Genomic DNA, 20,898 nt, shown 5'->3' with positions numbered 1-20,898 from the left:
CTGCTTAAGTCTTAATGATGTATATGAATTAATGATGTTATTGGGCGTCCATAAATACATCTAAGTCCTGCACGTAATGCTGTTGCTGTTTTATGCCAACACCTTTACGAGGTGATAATAGATACATAAATGTCTTAAGGCATATAAAATATAGTCACATACTTAGCCTGAGCACAACACAGTTTATCAGTTAAATAACCAGGCTTTCCAAATGTGCATTGGCATTGTGTGAAGCCAATTTCCTTGTATTTTGCAAGTGGAAAACAAAATGAATTACAATGTGTGTTTTTGATTCTGCAGACAGTTTGGCTGCAGACAGCGGCCGATCCTCCACAGACTCCCTGCTGTCCAGGACTTCTCCGGTGGGCATGAGCCCACAAGTCCGAGAGCCAACTCAGTCTCTGTCTGCCAGCCTGGGATCAGCTGAGACACTGTGCGACGATGACGTCCCACCAATACCCCTGGACACGCACAGGGATGGTCAGTTGCAGTGAAACATTTCTATTTTTACACAAGGAGAGGGGGGTGAGATGAAAAAATAAGTCATATGAGTCATATGCAAAAATAGAGGAAGAATCATGTCGACAAATATGAACAGCTAGGAAATGAACGACGTTTCCACAAATGTGGTAACTTGGTTCTCATGCTCTCCACTTGCAGCCTCAGGACCGGCAGTATCTGTAGGAAGAGTTGGATCTCTCTCACTTGGGGAGGATGAACTAGTCTACGCTGTGGCTTCTGGAGGCGAGGAGGACCTTGATGTGACAGCTCTAATGGACACCCAGGGCCTGACCTGTCGTCCAACGAGCATCATAAGCTTTAAAAGCGACTGTTGCTCCGTCACTGCTTTCGCCTTGGGCTCTCAATCCGTCTGTGTCATCAGCGGTACTGCTGAGGATGAAGCTGTGGAGGATTATCACATGGCTGAAGGTCCTGCAACAACCTCAGGGCTTACAGATGTTGTTGCCATGGCAGAGGTTAGTGTGACTGACTTCGCTTTGCACAGCGACTAAGTTAATTTGGCATGTGGATATGTGTCCTAAACTAGAGCTAATGTTCACACATATGGATTTGATATGATTTCAACCATAAGAACCAAATACTGAACAATACCCACCAAAGGCCACAGAGTAGGGCTGTGGGGCCAACATGGCTGCCACTGATGGGACATTCTGTCTCATCATTGGCATTGTCTGATTGACTGATGGATGCAATAAGTCCATTATGGGGGTCTATAAACCTATCAATCTCCAGGCAATCAAATGTATATAAAACCTTTTTTTTTTATAAAACATAAATCATAATTTTTGGGATTTGAAGATGCCGTACCCAGTTGAATTGTGTCCTGTTGTAGGTGGCCATGGCCAAGCTGCGGATAGAAGGTGAAGCCTTAGCCACAGTGTCTAACTGTGGTTCACCCATCTCCTCCTGGATGAGTGATCTGAGCGTGGGCAGTGAAGCTGACCAGTCTCTCCACAGCTTCAGTCAGTCCCGGAGCCAGCAAGGGGAGGCCCTGGCTGAACCTGAACCCAACCACAGCCTTTCGTTCGGAGTGGAGGGGCTGGGTGATTATGAAAGCTGTGGCAGCCCGAGAAGAGGGAGTCTGGAAGGACAGGTGGTGCTGTCAGAAAACGGGAGTGATAAGGCAACTCCAACCAAAGACAGGCTGAGGAAAATGCCTCCATCCATGGCTAAAACTAACATCCAAATACTCAAAGGACCTAGTAACCTCTCTCCCTTCAAGACCACCATCAGTGTGCACCCATGTGTGACTGTCAAACCCATGGTTATACAGGAACCAACCATTCTCTCTTCACCTACCAAGACCAGCTTAATGAAAGACCCGGGCAAATTTAACGTACCACTTTTAGCTTCTATCTCCAGTGAGATGAGATTTGAAGACCCCTGGTTGAAGCGTGGCATGGAGGAGGAAAGGTCCAGGGAGCTTGTATGTAAAGTGAAGCCAGAGAAGAGGGACATAGAGCATTCAAATAGTCAGGCTGGAGCCGGGACCGGAGACCACAGGAGCTTCTGCAAGGATGGTAAGCAGGGCCGGACTGGGATAATAGTTAAGGTCGAGAATCAAACGTCAGGCAAGGCCAATCTCCATATATTCACAAAAGACCACATATACTGTAACCGCTTTGTAAAATTTTTTTTTGTTTTATTATTACACACAAATACTGCCTAAAAAAACGCCAATTGTCTGTCAGTTTCAAGAGTTAGTCAACTGTAGTTCCATAATTAAGGCTACAAGAATGAATAGTGTTTGTTTTGCTCCTGGCATTTCCTCAGAGCTCACTGGACTTCTGTTGATTATCATGAAGCTCTGGTAGCTCAGAGTAAGTGGAGATATTTCCACCAGACAGAGTATACAGGTATTGTTCTTCATTATTTCAAAACATAGACACACCTTGGGAAGGGTAGTTGTTGTTAGCTGAAACTTCAGGCCAATCAGCTGGCCAGTCCGGGCCTGATGGAAAGACACAGTGAAATGTGATGAAGGAATGAAAAAGATTTACAGGATTCTTAAAATGAAGTTGATGTTCCCTCTAAACAGCTATTCTTCCATCACCAGGTGGGGATCATGGCAGCTCTAGTTCAGGTGGTGAGGTTGTGTCGTCTCCAGATTCCTTTAAAAGAGTGGTGGATGGCTGCGAGATGGTCGCTGTTGTTGCCCATGGAGAATGTCTGACTAGTATCTACAGCCCAGATATCCACCGTACTGCCAGTCTTCCCCGCGGATGGCATCGTCTCAACCGCCACGACGGCTTGGATAATGGAATCGAGTACCGTAATCTTGGCATCACCAGTTCAACTCCCTGCAGTCCCCACGCCACACTTGACTGCAGAGGATCTGGAAAACAGGGCTTTTTCTCCCACAAGAAGGGGGGAATCCCACCTCTGCCACCGGTACGGAAGTCAAGCCTTGACCAGCGAAACAGGGCAGCCAGCCCTCTGCACCAACCCAGCCATGGAGTCTCATTACTGGGCAGCTCAGTAGATGATGCAGGGCTCACCAGACAACGAGGCTCCAGCATAGACAGCAGCAGACTTTTCAGCGCCAAGTTGGAACAGCTTGCAAACAGAACCAACTCTCTGGGTCGGGCCCACAGCTCCCACAGTGGTTCACACCACTATGACTGCTTCTCTCTGGAGAGAGGGGGGAGCCTGAGAGGGGGAGGAGGAGGAGTGAGGGGGGACAGCACCATGCCTCGTACTGGGCGCAGCCTCACCCGTGCTGGACCAGTATCTTCTCCTACTGGAAACACTGGCAGCTTCACTTTCAGTGCCAGTCCTGGTCCAAGCAGCACTCCACAGTCACCAGCCAAAGCCAGCGGCCAGTCAAAGATCTCAGCGGTCAGTAAGCTGCTGATGACCAGCAGTCCTAAGGCCAGGAGTCTGTCTGCATCCAGCACCAAGACTCTCAGCTTCTCCACCAAGTCTTTAAGCCAAGCTTCCAGCCGCAGCTCCAGCCTTCCTCCTAATGGAAAGGTAGGACGGAATATTTCTTTACTGTAAATAAACACAATTTTACTACTACATGACTCTGCTCATCAGACAAAAACTACATGAACCACCCAGTTCAAACTCAAATGCTCAATGCAAGTAATTAAAGCGGTCATGGCCTCCATTTTTTCTTCCATCCACCTAAGCCATTTATCTGTTTCCTCAGCCCCAGAGCTCGGTCCAGAGCCCTCTGCAGCAGCAGGGACCTTCCCCAGGATCCTGGTCTACCCAGTCTTTGAGCCGCAGTCGAGGGGGAAGCCTGGCTGCCAAGCTGCCTCTCCGGGCTGTCAACGGTCGAATCTCAGAGCTCCTCCAGGGAAGTGCAGGCTCTCGTTCCAGGAGTCATTCCCAGGGAGGTGGCTCAGATCCAGCAGAGGAAAGAGGAGTTGGAGGGGCAAGGTTAGTCCATTTTACATTTCAAGCATTTAGTAGGACATCTTAAACAAAGAAAATTATACCAGGCGTGAGATTCATAGAGCACTTTATATAAATTGAGTTAATTACATGACGTAATGATGCGCAAGTTTCTAGGCATTAGACACCAGTCATGTGTAATGTAAGAATATCATCAATATATAAAAAAAAACAGAGCTGGCATAACAATTTCCTGATGGTCTAAGGTGCAATTAACTAAAAAAAAACTTCATAAAACAAATTCCAAAAATAATCTGTGTATGGGTTCCGCTTTTTTATCCTACTTTCATGTTCTCAGTGGAGGGGGAGCTGGAGCAGGAAGTGGTGGTGGTGGAGGTGGCCTGGGAGAGGAGAAGGCAGCAGTGGTCCAAACGCTGCCCTCCCCTTACAGCAAGATCACAGCTCCCAGAAAACCACATCGCTGCAGCAGCGGTCATGCTAGTGACAACAGGTAGAATCCTAAGTTCATTGAGAAATGTCAAAATTTAAATTACTCACAAAATACTTTTGGTGCTGCTTCAAACATTTTATTTTATGATTTCACCTTTAACTGTGTTCTCATTCTGCATCTAACAGCAGCGTACTGAGTGGCGAGCTCCCCCCAGCCATGGGGAAGACAGCCTTGTTTTACCACAGTGGAGGCAGCAGCGGCTATGAGAGCATGCTGAGAGACAGCAGCGAGAACACAGGAAGCACCTCCTCCGCTCAGGACTCTCTCAGTGAGCACAGCTCAGCCACCACCTCCTCCAGACGGAGCTCCAAGAGCAGCAAGAAGAGCAGGAGCAACACAGGTCACAAATAAACCTTTAAACCTATTTTCTTCATGTTGCTTTAATGACGTTTTCACTTAATTGGATTTTGGAATATCATGAAGGCTGACAAGAAATGCATGTACAAATTTGAGGGGGTCGGCTTACTTTTGTTCACAGGGGGGTAAATTCATAATTTTCTTTAATCAGTAGAGCTACAGCACCCCTTAATTTAGATATGAGAAAGCTATGAGTGTGATCTAAATAACACATGCAAGTCATTAACCTACAAACACTGCGTGAAAGCACAAACTCCACAAAATCAAATGAGAACTGCACTCATGGTTAGTTATTCATGAAATAATGAATGAACTTCTCAATAACCTAAACTATTCTTATATTATAATATCTATAGAGATGAAAGATTTGACAAAATGTGATTAGAAGACTGCTAAAGCAAAAAAAAAAAGAAGAAGTTTAAGAAAGGAAGATAGAACTGATAGAATTAACAACAAAGAACTCTATGCGGGAGAATCCATTGGTACAGTACAATGGTAAGAGGAAGCAATGAACAGGTCAGGGAAAAGTGAAGGAAGCTGTGGCTGCAAAAGGAGGTTGCAGGTAGGTAAGGTGACCCTGACCACCCATCTGTGAAATGGTAAGGGGAATGTGCTGGTGTGGGCTGTAATGAATATATATTCACCAGAACAGCACAGAGAGAGGCTGCTAATGCGCCCGCCAAATTACACTCTACTGGTTAACCATGAAGATGGATATGTGCATAAAATCAAATTGGACAGAGGCAGCCCTTCCTGGTGTGTCTCTGATTATTATTTTAAATTGGAGTAATATTTCCATCCATGTGTGTAGGATGCAGCCTCACCTCCTGCCATACAGCATAAAGTCTGGATTTACCTTCATTTTCCTTTTAACCACTGATTCTGCGCTTCAAAGAGAACATTGACTGTCAAACTGTCACAGGAACACAGAAAGGATTATTCTGTTTGTTGCACATGTTCAAGATGAATACAACAATTCTGTCCCAATTTAGGCAGATAGAATATAAATAGTAAAAATGGACAGATGCGCCACAGACTAAAGCAACATGTGAAGATGTTAGTGCGACCAAAATTTAATCACATCTCCAGCTGAGTCTCCCTTCGTGCTTGATTTCCATTAGATTAGATTCACTAACTCTTCCATGTCTCTACCTTTCCTCATCTTTTTTTCATCTGTTCCTCTCCCACATTCGTCCAACTCTCTCCCCCTGCAGACCCTCATTCGTTCTGTCCTCTTATATTCCGCTTTCTACTACATAATGAAATACTAATGTCTCTGACCTTTCTGTGGCACACTGAGACCAAAAGACCGCTGCGACCTCATTAAAATCACCACTTTCTCTCCCTTCTCTCTCTCTCTCTTATACTCACACACCTTATCCCTCAGTTCCTGGTGAATCTGATAACTCTCGTTCCTACATGGCTGGCAATTTCTATGCAAAGCATGTGTGCATGTATGAGTATGTGTGTTCATTCTAGCGTAGTGGGCAGATTAGAGAAGTGTCCTGATGGTCTTATCTGTGAGCTTCATGAACAGAGACTAAACTTTTTATCTCACTTCACACTCCATTATGTGTTTTCAGTTCCCTTTCTGCTTGTTCAATCACTCAATACTTTTCTTTTATCCTTTCCCTTCTCCCTCCCTCCAGTGATTGATCCATATCCCTCTCTTTCCTCTACCAACTATGACTTCTTTCCTCAGCTTATAATATTCTGCTTTTATATCCATGTCCCATCTTCCTGTTTTCCCCTGTAAGAAACTTATTCTGAGGCAAAGCAAATGGTAAAGAGTGAACAAGTAAGGGGATCCCTGTAGAGCGCAAAGACACTTAAGTTGTACGGTCTGTATCTACTGTGTGGCTGTGTATTGATGCATTAACTGTGCAGCTGAAAACTTGTTTTATCTTGTTTACCTTTTCATCCTGAATTGTCCTATGTAACTACTAAGCCCACCAATACATATTTATTGTGTTAAATTAAAGGTATATGTTGACATTTTGCAAAATACGCTTTCTTGCAGAGAGTTAGATGAGAGGATCAATATCACACTCATATATATCTGTTCAATATAAGCCTCCAGCCAGCAGCCGTTAGCTTAGCACAAAGACTGGAAACAGCTAGCCTGGCTCTATCCAAATCTGCCTATTAGCACCTCTAAAGATCACTAATTAGGACGTTATATGTCATTTGTTTAATTTGTTGTTTTACGGGTGGTTATGTGCCATTTTGGCTGAGCACAGTGAATTCCTAGAGCTGTGAAGTTGCCAGGTATCGATCTTTTCAAGTAACTCTCGGAAAGAAAGCAAATAAGTGTACTTCGAAAAATCACAAACAATTCCTTTAATGGTATAAACTAGAAAGAGAAAAAAAAGCATGAAATATATTGGGCAATAAAGAAACTTTATTCTGCCAATTATCTGAGCAGAATATCTTCTTAGTTGATCTAGTGTACTTGTAGTTCAGTAGTAGAAGTTCAGGCCAATTGAGTATCTAGCTATGCCCTGCTCAAGCTGTTTGTATGATGTAGAGGACGTGTTTATGGTTGAAAGGCTATTTGGTCAGTTGAAGGATAGTTTTCCCTTAAATTTGATAAAGACTAGTAACTCACAAAATGCACAACTCCCAATGCAACAATGCATCCCTAAATGTAAGAAATACCGATTTTGTGTGATTTGTTTTATACATGTATGGAGCAGTGATAATACTTAATAAATGAAAAAGAGAGTTGAAAGGCTGCAGTATTTATGTATATATACATTATATGTCTGGAAACACTCTGGTGGTGTGTAACACTGTTTTTGTCTTCATCTTATTTGTTCTTTCAGGCCTCCAGCGTCGTCGTCTGATCCCAGCACTGACCTTGGACTCTTCCTCCTCCTCACCTTCTCACCGCTCCTCCAAACAGACCATCACTTCCTCTTCTTCCTCCTCCTCCAGCCCAGGTGCATGCTGGGTAGATGGCCCACTGGGGCCCCCAACTCCCTCAAACCTCCGGGGCGCGACGGCAACGACAGAAACCTTCGAGATCAAGGTGTACGAGATAGATGACGTTGAGCGACTGCAGAAGAGGAGAGACAAAGGAGGGAGCAAGGTGAGAGAGAGAAAGGAGGCGAGTGAGGCATGGGTCTAGTTTTCACCGTTTGTACAGGTAAAGGAGGCTGTGATTTTGGGAGAATTAGAAACATGGCAGGTACAGATCAGAATAAAATTGTCCAATCTCCACGGGTAAAAGACATATTCACATACAGTCGGACTAAAGTGAGAAAAAAGCGTCAAATAAGGCTAGGAAAGGGAAGTAAGAAAGACAGACTAACAGTGTGGAAGACAGTTGGAAACAAAAGACAGAGCAAAGAAAGCGGGAAAGGGTTAACAAAAATTGTTTGAGGAAAATTAAAATACACTGCACAGTGGTCGGGTGAAGGAGAATGAGGAATGGATGTGAGGAGAGAATTAAAGAAGGTTGAGAGCCAAGGAGCAGAGGAAGAGGCCCAGAGGGCAGGAGGCATATTGCACTCTATGTCAAATAAATTGATTTAATGAATAATAGTTGTGGGACACATTAAAAAGCAATATGTGTAGGACAAGAGGAGGAAGCTGGAGAAGAAAAGACAGAGACATATGCAGTGAAGGGACCAGAGCTACTATATGTGTTAATGAAAAAACAACACGTTTTAAAACTACAACAGTAAGGATTTTCACAATGTGAATGAATCAGCATTAGCACTAGGCTCTGAATGAATAGTGAGCTTTTCTTTTGAATACATCTGCATTATATTTCCGTCTGTCTTACTTTATTTTTAGAGAATATTAAAAAGTCCCCAGATTTAGCAGAATACAGTGTGAAACTCATGAAATTGTTGCAAATGAATGGATGGTGCAGGTTTTGGGGTTTCCACTCTTAAACCTTTATGTATTCAGAGGAGGGAGCATTGTGAGCTTTGGGAAAGAGGGTGAGAGAGAAAACCATGAAAAATAGATTTTCCCTACAGCGGGCATTAAGAAAGCCACTTAACCCCCGACTGCTCCAGTGAAGCTGCTCAGCGTCCGAAAGCACTCGACTGCGGCCACACTGAGGGTCGGTGAGGTGTGAATGTACGCAACCGTGTGCATGTTAAGCAGGCTACTGCTGAAAGAGAGCCACATGTGTTTCACAACACAATCCTGGATTATCCTCCCGGATAAATAAAGGGGAATTAAATCCATGTCTGCCTGTCTGTCCTCTCTGTGCGTGTCAGGAGGTGGTGTATGTCAGTGCCAAGCTCCGTCTGTTGGAACACCGTCAGCAGAGAATCAGTGAAGTCAGAGCCAAGTACCAGTGTCTGAAGAAGGAGCTGGAACAAACCAAACAGTACCTGATGCTGGAGCCGCACAAATGGACCACCGAGTGTAAGTAGGACTCTGACACATCAGGGAGTGTGTGTTTGTGTGTTATAATGTATTCTACACTAGTGGTTCTTAACAAGTTAGAAAATAAATTGTATGATCTGATTGACTGGATATGATATTATCCATAAAAGTTATCAAGCATATTCTCTCTAATGTTTCTTGCCTATTGTTGAAATTCAAGAGAACTTTATATTCAGAGTGTAATGGCAGTTTCATCGAATGGCTTTGTTTTTGTTTGTTTAAAAAGGTTGAGAAAAACTGTTCACACCTATACTTTATATCATAATAATTGCTTTCTTAAAAAGAAGGTATTTAAAGAATAGGGCTGGTGTTATTCTATAGTTTTTATTTTGTCAACAAATCCAATGAAAATACATAAAAACCAATAAAGCGTTAGTCTGACTCAATACTTTCTGACTTCCCTATTTTGGCCTCAAGATGTTTAGAAATGGGTCACAAATATAAAGTTTCACATTTAAAAAAGGCTCAGCAATTTCCTAAAACAGCTGGGCACTGTTGTTTTTAGCAAACTTTACTCAAACCGGAGTAAATAGTTGGACTATTTACCATTTTAACGATTAAGATCAAAAGCAAAAAAGTAGTGCTTGTATTCACTGTAATGAAGAAACCCAGTCCAACAGTGTGGCTCATTGATGTGTAATTGTTTTTGGACAACAATGGAGATCGATGACACAGAGGAATAAAATCAAGCTTTGGATACACACAACACTTGTTAGTAGGATCAATTTCTTGATGGTTTTGGTCTTTTCATGGAATTTGTTGACAATAACAAAAATATAGAATATCAACAGATTTTAAAATTAGTTATATTCTCATAAACAAAGTACGTATAACAGTGTTTTAGCAAAATTGTGTCGCCTTCATATCTCTGCCTGTCTGTCCATGTTCAGTTGAGCTACAGCAGGCCTACGAAGTTGACTCACTGGAGTATTTGCAAGCTCTGGAGACTGTGACGGACAAACTGGAGACCAGAGTCAACTTCTGCAAAGCCCACCTCATGATGATCACCTGCTTCGACGTGTCCTCAAGACATCGATAGACAGATGGAGTGACGGAGAGCTGGAGGACGGAGAGGCAGATACACAGCTACAGTCAATTAGATGTTGATATTTGGACCCTTTACCCACCGATTAATAATAAAAATATAGAAACATAAAAAACAACTCCTAAATAAATACATCTCATTGGATGAGTTGGAAGGAGGGATACAGGGATGGACTGACCACTCGATCCTGCATGTTATCCTTATGTCTCCTCCAGATGTAAGTAGGCAGAAGGACAGACGGACGGAGAGATGGAGTAATAAAAGGAATCAAGATATATAGAGATATTTAACAGGCCAACAGACAGATGAGTCAGATGAGACAGATGAGTCCGGATATTTTTTCTTTGGGCTTGAAAACAACCTCAGAAACATTGAACAGCATCAAATGAGCGGGCCACTTTGTATCAGATAAATAAAACTGCCAAAAGAGGCAGAGAGACAGTTCAGAGTCTAAAAAGAAACATCAAACATAAGCAAGAGAACACTGGTTTTCCAGAATAATTAGACTGCTGAGACACCTCTTAGACAGAGTTGAACATTTAGGGAATGTATGGAGAGAAAAGGAGTAGAGAGAGGAACAAAAACTGCCATTTTTTTAAACAAAAAGGATAAAAAGAGGTGCAGGAGAGGAGAACAACTTCTCATTTTCTATAATTTTAGAAGAGCACTTTTTAGAGTTTACGTAGTTGAGAGCCATTGGTAGTAAATAGAGTGCTGACTACAGCATGGCCTGGTGTTGTTGTGCAGTGAATAAAAGAGACTGACCAAGAGAAAGACAGAAGGACAAAGAAAAATGATTTAGATAAGTGCCTTGTGAACAATTCAACAATACCAAGACCAATTATCTTTCTCTCTGAATTTGTGTACATGCAGTATGTCTGGTGCTAGCATATAAAAAAGACCACAAAAGATCAGTGTTCTTGGAAAATCTTTGAATTTATAGCCATTTTTTGAATGTGATGTTTAACTGTGGGTCAATGTTTCACTATATCATAAACAAGCCAATACTGTATGTTTGAATGGTCTTTGGTACACTGATGAGAGATTAGACTAAATTTAAACTAAAACAGTTAAACATGACCTACAGAACATGGAGACTTACACCAAGTCCACCTTTAAAACAACATGTTGCAAGGACCAAAAAAACTATTCGAAAGATGTACATGATTTTCCCAGGACACAGAGTTATGTGTGTTTAAACCAAGAAAAACGCTAGTTTCTTGTGCTGCTGTTTTTGACTTTACCCACAAACACAGCACATCTGAATTTTGACCCTCTGGGGACCGTATGTTTCCCCTGATACAGGTGATGGCTTTTTCATGTTCACAAAGCAATGAAATGTCTGAGTCACACAGGAGTGGAAATGAAAATGTTTTTTCTCTGATCCGTGTTAAGTAAATCGATCGATTGACTTGACGGACTGTCTGTTATTTGTATCCGTGTTGTTCTGCTCTATTCTAAAAGAAACTGAATGATTCGTCAATGTGTGTGTTTTATATTAAGGTATCCTTTTTTATTTGAGTGCAATGGGACCATGTAGAGACTATGTATGAAGGTAAGAGAGAGGAAATAGGTTAAAAAGATATTCAACAGTAAATTGTGAGGAAGACACAGGTACAGGATAAGCCCATTGATACAGTGTTAAAATGTCCTATTTTTAAGGCCTGTATTATTGAAACAAAATACATTTAAACTGGAAATACTATGTACGTGGGACTACAATTATGGTTGTGGGCTATTTAAATAGTTCCAGTATTGTCTTTTATGAAAATGACACGGACAATCTAAAGGAACAATTATATATATATATATATATATATATATATATATATATATATATATATATATATATATATATAAAATAAAGGAATGAAAGAGCACTAAAGAGAAAAAAAAAGGATGATGACCAAATTAAGAGGCATAGATCTCTGCCTGGTTCCATTTGTTTTTGGAGAAATAGCAACAAGATTTGTTAATATTATTATCTATGGTGCTTGAGATGTTCATGATCTAAATGTTTGTACAAATATAAATATATGAAAGAGCCTGTTTCCCTCTGAAATACAGAACAATACCCTTCGAATGCTTCTTCTACATCGCCGTCATCACGTCTGTTGTTCACCACCCCTCTCCGTCTGAATGGCTTTCGCCCAGCAAGCATTCTGGGAGATCCTGTTTGTTGTCTGAGAGGTGAAACGAGGAATAGACACCGACTGTAATGATATCGGTATGATTTGTCAAAAGCATCGTAGTGCTAATTTTACTTTGATTATCCTAATAGAACAAACTCAGAGAAACAGGAAATGATTTTAAATGTGTTGATGTTCTCATGGCTGTAAAGAGGTACCACTGTACCAGTCATTCATTGCATGTGGTGTACACCTGCAGAGACAGCCACAAGATAATCTAGTGGGAAATTACCCCAGAAACTGATGCTTTTGACAGACTGGACCTAAGAAGCGTTTTCCCACAGAAGGTGGGCAAACTAGCCCTGCGACACCTCCTGGTGCTTCCTGTTTTTATCTCTCAGTTCACCGTGCCAGTCATGAATGAAGGTTTATTTATTTGAGCTCAGGAGAGCAGAGTCTCTTATTAATGTTCTTATTTATTTACACCTTATGATCTTAAAAGTTACTATGCATTTAAGAAAAAGAAAAAAAATAACTGTACATACTTACCCATGTCATATATAAATATATATACTGTACACATATCATAAATACGCTCATCTTTATTTTATATATGTTCTGTTGATTTCATTTGCTCCTGTTCGAGATTTGAATGGGTTTCCTAAAACATGCACATCCAGGGTAGTTATGTGGTTACAGACAAGAACTTAAAAATTATTTTACTTTTTTTTTTGTTTTAACAAGTGAAGAAGAAAACTGTTGTTTTAAGTTAAATGCCAGTTTATTCTACATTATTTAAGGCCTTGTGTAATTAGCAGTGGATGTTTTGGGAACCCCAACCTCTGGATGAGACAAATTGCCTGTACTTGTTTCCAGATTTACAGATTTAAGATGCTATGTGTACGGTTTCGTCTTTGAGGTGTCACTGCCAAAATCTACTGTGGTAGCGCTTAATTCTAGCAATAATTGTGACAAACAAGTCTGAGGTTTTGGTGGCTCCATATTGTTTTATAGCTAACATAATAACCTTTCACAAATAAGGGTTTCTGTTTCATCAGAGGCAACCGTGCTAAAAAGGATGCACTCTTTGTCTGGTGCTTTAAATAAAGTGATTCACAAAATGCCATCCGTTATATCAGGTTGTAGGGCAAAACAAAATTGACGTATGTGCTGGTACGTGTTTGCTGGAGCATTCCAGAATTAGAATGTGTTATCTGGAAAATTGGACACATAGCATCTTTAAGATTTTAAGCAGTATTGTGTGTTAAAGTCTGGGTCAGACCACATTTTACAGCAACAGATTTTATCAGTAGCAGTAAGACCATTTTAGTTTGGATCAGTTGTGAGACATTGAAAAGTATCTATATAACTGATTAAAACCAGTTTGTGTGTCAGTTAAAAGTAACAATCTGTTAAGTAGAAGAATGAGTTATTTCCTATGAGAATTACCCAGCGTTACGACACATGCTCAGTGCAAACCGGGGAATGTAAAGGGTCCTCTGAAGATTTACTGTTTCTGAGAAATGTGGTCTGACATATTGTGTTGATGGAAGAGCAAGATGGAGGGATGTAAATAAAGAAATGTATTGAAAGAGTTTCACATCTGATTCTTCATTCTTTAAACATAGAATAGTCAACAAAATACGGCATGGGGTCCATCCCAAACCCAATTAAATGCCCACATTTTGCATTATAGTGAAACACATCATAAATGTAATAGATCTACTGGAAATATAGCTGCAAGGCAGCCAATGAATGGCCTTTCTACAGAAAATGCCTTTCCACAGGACCCAGAATGTTGTGCTATGCCCCTGTGCCTCTGTCAGGGAGCCTTGTGTTGATTACCACTAAGCTTCAATGGTTCATTTTTTTCTTCAGGCATTTTTTGAATTTGTGATGATCTAGTTATTTCTGCCAGATATAGACGGAACCTGTCACTCCTGTCTTTTCTGTCTCAGTCAGCTGAGTTTGCATGGAAAAAATAATCCTGTGATGGATGCAAACTGTCACATGCCACTTTTTCACCGTCCAAAATGACATTGTACGTATACCCATACAAAAATGACCACAACTCTCTCAAGGACTGCTGGTATTAAACCTTAACACATAATATTTGTATCGGCTAATGAATTCAAGCTGGTTTCAAAAAAAAAAAAAAAAGTTAATATAGTAGAGCATTTTGGAAAAAACAATGTTCCACTCCCAAACCTCAAGGAAAGGTAGACTCTTAGATTTTGTGCCTGTTAGATATAAATTAGTTTCTACTGTGTGTGTGTGTGTGTGTGTGTGTGTGTGTGGTGTGTGTACCTTTACAGCTGTAGGCAGCTTCCTAGATGACATATTGCCCTGTTGAGCCTGCTTTGATCACCCACACAGCAGGGAACAGGAAGGACGTGAAGGAAGGAATAGGAGGCAGAGGGAGAGAATAGATGAGAGAAGAGAGGAGAATAAAGGTAGCAAAAGGGAAATGCGGGGAAAGAGGGAGACAAGTGAGAAAGAATAGGAGTAAGGGATTACATTTTAGAAGAGTGGGAGAAGAGAGAGAGAGAGAGAGAGATGTGGGGTGGAAGAGCTGAAAGGTGCAGGAGAGATAGGATGGGTGAGGTTAGGGAGGACAAAACAGGGAGACAAGTGGATACCTGGAATTTTGGGTTTTAAAAAACATTCAATTTGGAAATGATCTCCTGGGTGATTTTGGACAAATAATATGCAATCATCACTCACCGAATGCTCTCTTTTGTTAACTCACCTATCTGATAAAATCATTTCCATCAGGTAAGAAAACGAGTTTAATGTCCTCCCCAGGATAGTGAGACTAATGTTCATGGTAAAGCGGTCTATGTTATTGTTGCTGAGATCGGTACCTAATTAGATAATTGTTCTGTCCGATTGGGCTTTGTCTTAAAGTAATCCTGTTTTATACAAGGGAATCTTTTTGGTAGTTTCCCTCTCTTACATTTTTTTAATCAGGTGCCCGTGTAGGTTTAGACCACTTTAATATCTGCTCGGAAAATGAAAATTACTGGACACTTTACTTCTATAAAGAACTCCCAACATGTAAACAGGGATTTCACAAGTTCTTTTTTAGATGTTAACTCCAGCTAACTTGATGAGTAAATGCTCTTCTCCAGAAATATGTTTAGTCTAGCCCTGTGAGTATGGGCCAAATTTAAATTTTAACCTGATGATGGAGCTAGATGAAAAGTTAAAATAACCAAAGTGATTACAATTCATCCTGAAGGGAATGGGAATGGCAATCCATCCAATAGTTGTTAAGACATTTCACTCAAAACCACAAATGTCAACCACAATTAATGGCAATAATCCAGTCTGGAGCAAAGTGATGGATGGGCCGACTGATAGACAGAACAACCTGCCTAGAGCTATGCTGCTAACCTGGCAAGAATCACTACAAAAGAAACAAGCAATTTTCATAATGTAGTAAAGTTAAATTGTGTCCAGGAAGCTGCAATATAGAGGCAGTTACTCTTCAGTTCAACAGCCCTCTAGTTTAAAGAGTCTGCTCTGATTATGAAGAAGCCTAATCAAAGATGAAAGAAAGATGAAGGGGTGATGAGGAGATGGTAAAGGTGTGAGGTTAACAAGGAGATATAGTTTTGTCTCGCTTTTTTTAATCTAAAGTGAGATTACTCACGAATATATGGTAATATCCATTTACTCCTTATCACTGAACGCTGAAACACTGGAAGATAATCGAGAAGTGATACCGGGGATAAAATCTACCGTCTCTGGCTGTTAATATACAACTTGAAACAGCAGCATCTCTTTGTGTGAGGACCAAGCAACTGAAAAGGGAGAAGAAAAAGTCAACTGCCAACTGGTGTTTTTGACCTATTAAAAGCTCAACGTGTAATTTTATGAATTGGCATATTGATACGTTAAATTTAACTATTTGATGTACTGATTAAAAAATACTTAATAAAACAAACAGAATTTGAAAACTTAGATTTTGTCGTCATCAAATGTCAATTCTTATGAGACCTGACAATCAATTTGGGAATGACAGCAGTTTCCAATCCTGTGTGTTGAATTTTGGCTGTGGGTTTGGAATACAGATTGTAGAATTAAATAAGAGCACGATACGAGTGGACAGGGAAAAGGTGAAGATACAGAGGAAGGGAGATATAAAGTGAGAGATGATGTGCATGGGGAGACACACAGAGAGAGGGAATGCCCGCGAAATGATAGTGAAAATGGGGGCGAGCAAATGGCAGAAGGGTGAGTGAATAAAAATGGGATAATGCCACTTGGTATCATTTCTGTGATTGGCTCAGGCTGCCGGCAAAGACACACAGTGAAAATAATTTAAAACCTTTGGGGAGTGAGAGAGACAGAAAATGGGGGAGAGAGACAGTGAGCGACAGAAAGGGAGAGACAGAGGGTTAGGGTTAAGCGATAGTAAATCTAATTTGATGGCCGTTAAGAGAGGAGAAAGGGAGAGGGTGAGAGACAGAAAGAAACCGAGGCAACGAAGTGTGTAATGGAGTTAGGAAAAGTATTGTACAGCAGGACAGACTCTTCCACAGACCATTCAATCCACCAGATTCATTACTGAACAACTGCATTCAATCTTCAAGATACAATTAATGAAAGCCTTTTCTCTATAAAAGCAATACATTAAGAAAATATATAAATATAATATGTTTATGCTGAATAACAGTGAATAGAGAATAATTGACTACTGACTAATCCAGGACGGATGAAGGATTTGGGGAAAAGCTAAACCTTTTAGAAACATAAATATCAAACATAATATGACTCTAATCCTCCCATAGCCCATAGAAATACAAACACACACACACATACACAGGGTTTCCCTCTCAGAGGATATGCAGTCATCAGTTTGCAAAGGGTAGACTTTTGGGATTAACATGGGAAGTGTGTGTGTGTGTGTGTGTGTGTATGTGTGAGAAACCCATCACCACATTCCATCACAGACACAGTCAGGGCTTAACTTGTAACACACAAAAACAGGGATTAACATGGGAAGTGTGTGTGATGGATATGTGTAGGGGAAAGATGGACGTTTTGAAAACTTGACTTTACTAAAACAACACACACACGCACGCACGCTCTCTCACTCACACACACACAAACTGTGGACATGAGATCACCCATCTAGATAGTATATGAAGATTAAAAGCAGGAGACAGGCCAGCTAAAATTCTCACACACACACACACACACACACACACACACACACACACACACACACACACACACACACACACACACACACACACACACACACACACACACACACACACACACACACACACACACACACACACACACACCCCTTTGTTAATAAACTGAATTGTGCAAAATAGGAGTATGTCTATGTATCTTTAAGTGCAGAATAAACAAATAATACATTGTGTTAATTAGTGAGTAGTAGGCATATTTTTTAACAGTGGACAGAGCCAGGCTGCTTTCCAGACTTCCAGTCTTTACTGCATGCTAAGTTTGGCTAATCACCTCCCAGCTCTAGCTCTGAAGTAATGCACAAACATTATTTTCATATTTATTTCCTCATCTCACTCTTAAAAAGAATGCAAATATCAGCAAGCACAAAATGTTGAATTATTCCTTTAAAGGGATTTCTAGTGGATAAAGTAGACAATGCTCCCTGTTACTATGCCAGGATCATAATACTCCAATCCTATACTTAAGTTAATGACCTGCAAAACTTAAAAAAAAAAAAAAGACATCCCCCATCAGCCTCAGATTTACTTTGTGTTTAGTGCTAATCACCAAATATTTGCATGCTAAACTAGCTTACAGTTCAAAGCACCACTGTGCCTACAGTAAGTACCGCCTCACAGAGCCACTAGCATGGCTGTAGACATTTGTCTTGTTTAACTGGGTATAACACATCTTAACTAAGTTAATTCAGTTTTTACAAAATGAGAAATTAATGTCAAAGCAAGTTTATCAAGACAATTCCTGATAAACTATGTAAGGAAAAGAAAAACCAGTCTGTGAACATACTGATTTAAATTCAATACATTCATCAGATGTAAGTACAAATACAGTAGGCAAAATGTATATTTCTCTACTTTCTGTTTCTCTAATTTCTCATTAATCTGATTATTGGGGTTGATTGATACACTAAAATATCAAGGGACTGGGATTGTTGTGTTGGGATGTGACATGTCGTGGTCGTGTGACTCCGTCTTGTTGTGGCGAGGATGGACTACAACATCAGGGACCACGATAGAAATAAGTCATGGATTTTGACGCGTTATTCCTGATGATGTCTGATACGCTAGTATTTTTTTACTGCTGTATTTGAATGTTGTCAAATAAACTAAAGACCGTATGAAAATGAAAGTGAAATTAGTCCACTACGTTAAATGTACAGTAGCAAGTCCAGTAGCAGTTTTTTTCTTTGCGTTTGTGTCTCTGTGCTTGCTGGATGATTGTTGAACCATCTCGGTACGACATTCCTCCATCCTCATCAACAGATCGGTGGTCATGGGGTGACTGTCACCGTGGGTGTGCTTTATGATCTGATAGGCCTTGGAAAGGAGAAATTAACAAGGATAAAGAGTCTTAGGTGGCATTCCTGCTATTGCTAGAACAATGTGGGCTGGCACTGTACTGTAGTTGAACCAGGATGTAACGCTACAAAATCTAATAGATGTATGAAAAGGATAATAATTATTATTATAATATTAATATTATTTGAATGTAACTCGTGTTTACAACCCGTCTGATCACATCTTTTCTTACATGTCTCCAGAACTCTGCAATTAACTTGGTAAGGAAAATGTTATAACTGACAGGAGAGATGGACAAAACTATTTGAAATAAGATCATCGCTGTACAAAATAGCAGTATGCTTTTACTCTGGCAATTCTGGTTTGTAACTATTTCATCCCTCACACCTGTTTGAATGTGTCCAAAGCGTCCTCAATATGTTCCAGGTAATGTTGCAGCTTTCCGACTCTCATCAGCTGGACCCCATGGACCGGATGGGGATCAGGGTAGTAATGGCTTTAGAGAGGAGAGAGAAAGGGAAGATGGAGAAACATGGATGAAATATAATGTTTTCGGTTGGCTTGGTGCAACTTTAGATCTCTCAATTTAATGAGAATAAATATTTTTGTTTTTACTCCTTTTATGCGGATGTTGATGTATTGTTATTGCAATTCGTATCCCCCTGTTTTTTAAAAGTTTTTTGTAAGACCAAACAGAGACGTATAAATTATACATTGTATTACATGAGAGTATCTTCATAACTTCCTTAGTTTAGTGGCTGTAATGTATAAATTATCCATCGATCTATTTATTTTCTGCCACTTACTGAGGCCCAGGTCATGTCAGCAGGCTAAGCCAGGTATCCTGGAGGATCCATCATGATTTACTGCCAAAAATGCAGCTTTCAGCAGCTCTCCCTCTGGTTATACACTACTGGATGACTTCTATCAACAGTCCTGTCACCCCATATTGCCCTGAGTAGTCCCACACAAGACGCCCAGAGGGACAAAATGAAACAACATGTAGGCTGGATTACCATACTTTCAATACATCTCAAGTATCCTCACAAGAGCTGGTCCGATGTTGCATGACGAGAAATAATTCTGCATCATTCCTCGAATCTGAGGTTCAACAATCTTCCTCAATCTCCCATCTAACACTTTGGCATAGGCTTTCCCAAGAAAGTGCGTTGCACCGATAATTTAAGGAACACTCTCTAATAGGAACCACCAGAGGCACTAAGCTTGATTTCCACATGACATGAAAATATTGAGATCTTTAAAGTGATGGTTCGGAGTAATTTCACCCTAGGGTCCTTTGCACCATGACCTTGAGCCAAACACCACCCCCAGAAGCTTTTTTCACCTTGGTCGAATATTGGACGAGTTAGCGTTATCAGCTGAATAGCTTAGTGCAGGGGCTAATGGATCCAGGCTTGTATCTCGTAAATGACCCCACTAATAATGCGCAAAATGATACCAAACTTCTACACTAGTACAAATAGGTTATGTACTCATAAAACGATGGATTGGAAAGTTTGTAAGTACATCAGAAGTTTATGTAAATAACACTTGCCTGCTGGCTTCTGCTCTCTGCTGTTGCTGCTGCAGGCAGTAAGACGAGTGCTTAGGGACGTCTACAAATTACAACACCGAAAAGAGATGCAACAAAAATATTTATTAATTTAACTTTTTTTTTTAAGTAAGTGCTGTAGAATAACTAGCAGGAGTCAAGTAATAATTGAGGTAAGTTTGGAGACATTACCTTATTTAATCATTAAATTAATAAATATTTTTGTTGTATCTCTTTTCGGTGTTGTAATTTGTAGACGGCCCTAAGCATGCAGCAGCAGCAGAGACGGGAAGCCAACAGGCAAGTGTTATTTACATAAACTTCTGGTGTACTTAACAAACTTTCCAATCAATCGTTTTATGAATGCATAACCTATTTGTACTAGTGTAGAAGTTTGGTATCATTTCAGGCATTATTAGTGGGATAACTTACGAGATACAAGCCTGGATCCATTAGCCCCTGCACTAAGCTATTCAGCTGATAATGCTAACTCGTCCAATGTTAGACCC

General features: G+C 40.6%; 2 protein-coding genes across 2 annotated transcripts in view; one reads left to right on the top strand and one right to left on the bottom strand.

Moving 5' to 3' along the window:
- kif26ba (kinesin family member 26Ba) overlaps positions 1–11,667 on the top strand; it is an 84,067-nt gene extending 72,400 nt beyond the window's left edge. Inside the window, exons 19-28 of the mRNA XM_039794834.1 lie at positions 301–480; positions 661–977; positions 1,355–2,042; positions 2,579–3,495; positions 3,677–3,909; positions 4,223–4,375; positions 4,501–4,715; positions 7,558–7,823; positions 8,968–9,118; positions 10,030–11,667. Of these exons, the coding sequence (XP_039650768.1) occupies positions 301–480; positions 661–977; positions 1,355–2,042; positions 2,579–3,495; positions 3,677–3,909; positions 4,223–4,375; positions 4,501–4,715; positions 7,558–7,823; positions 8,968–9,118; positions 10,030–10,178 (3,269 nt within the window). The 3' untranslated portion in view covers positions 10,179–11,667. The remainder of the gene's footprint in view (positions 1–300; positions 481–660; positions 978–1,354; positions 2,043–2,578; positions 3,496–3,676; positions 3,910–4,222; positions 4,376–4,500; positions 4,716–7,557; positions 7,824–8,967; positions 9,119–10,029) is intronic.
- Positions 11,668–17,667: 6,000 nt separating this feature from the next.
- smyd3 (SET and MYND domain containing 3) overlaps positions 17,668–20,898 on the bottom strand; it is a 79,491-nt gene continuing 76,260 nt past the window's right edge. The window contains exons 11-12 of the mRNA XM_039794833.1: positions 19,225–19,333; positions 17,668–18,855 (exon numbers count right to left, since the gene is read on the bottom strand). Coding sequence (XP_039650767.1) covers positions 18,682–18,855; positions 19,225–19,333 — 283 coding nt within the window. The 3' untranslated portion in view covers positions 17,668–18,681. The remainder of the gene's footprint in view (positions 18,856–19,224; positions 19,334–20,898) is intronic.

This window comes from Perca fluviatilis, chromosome 3 (genome assembly GCF_010015445.1).
Source record: "Perca fluviatilis chromosome 3, GENO_Pfluv_1.0, whole genome shotgun sequence".
Taxonomy (NCBI): domain Eukaryota; kingdom Metazoa; phylum Chordata; class Actinopteri; order Perciformes; family Percidae; genus Perca; species Perca fluviatilis.
This window is presented reverse-complemented; position numbering and strand designations above follow the sequence as displayed.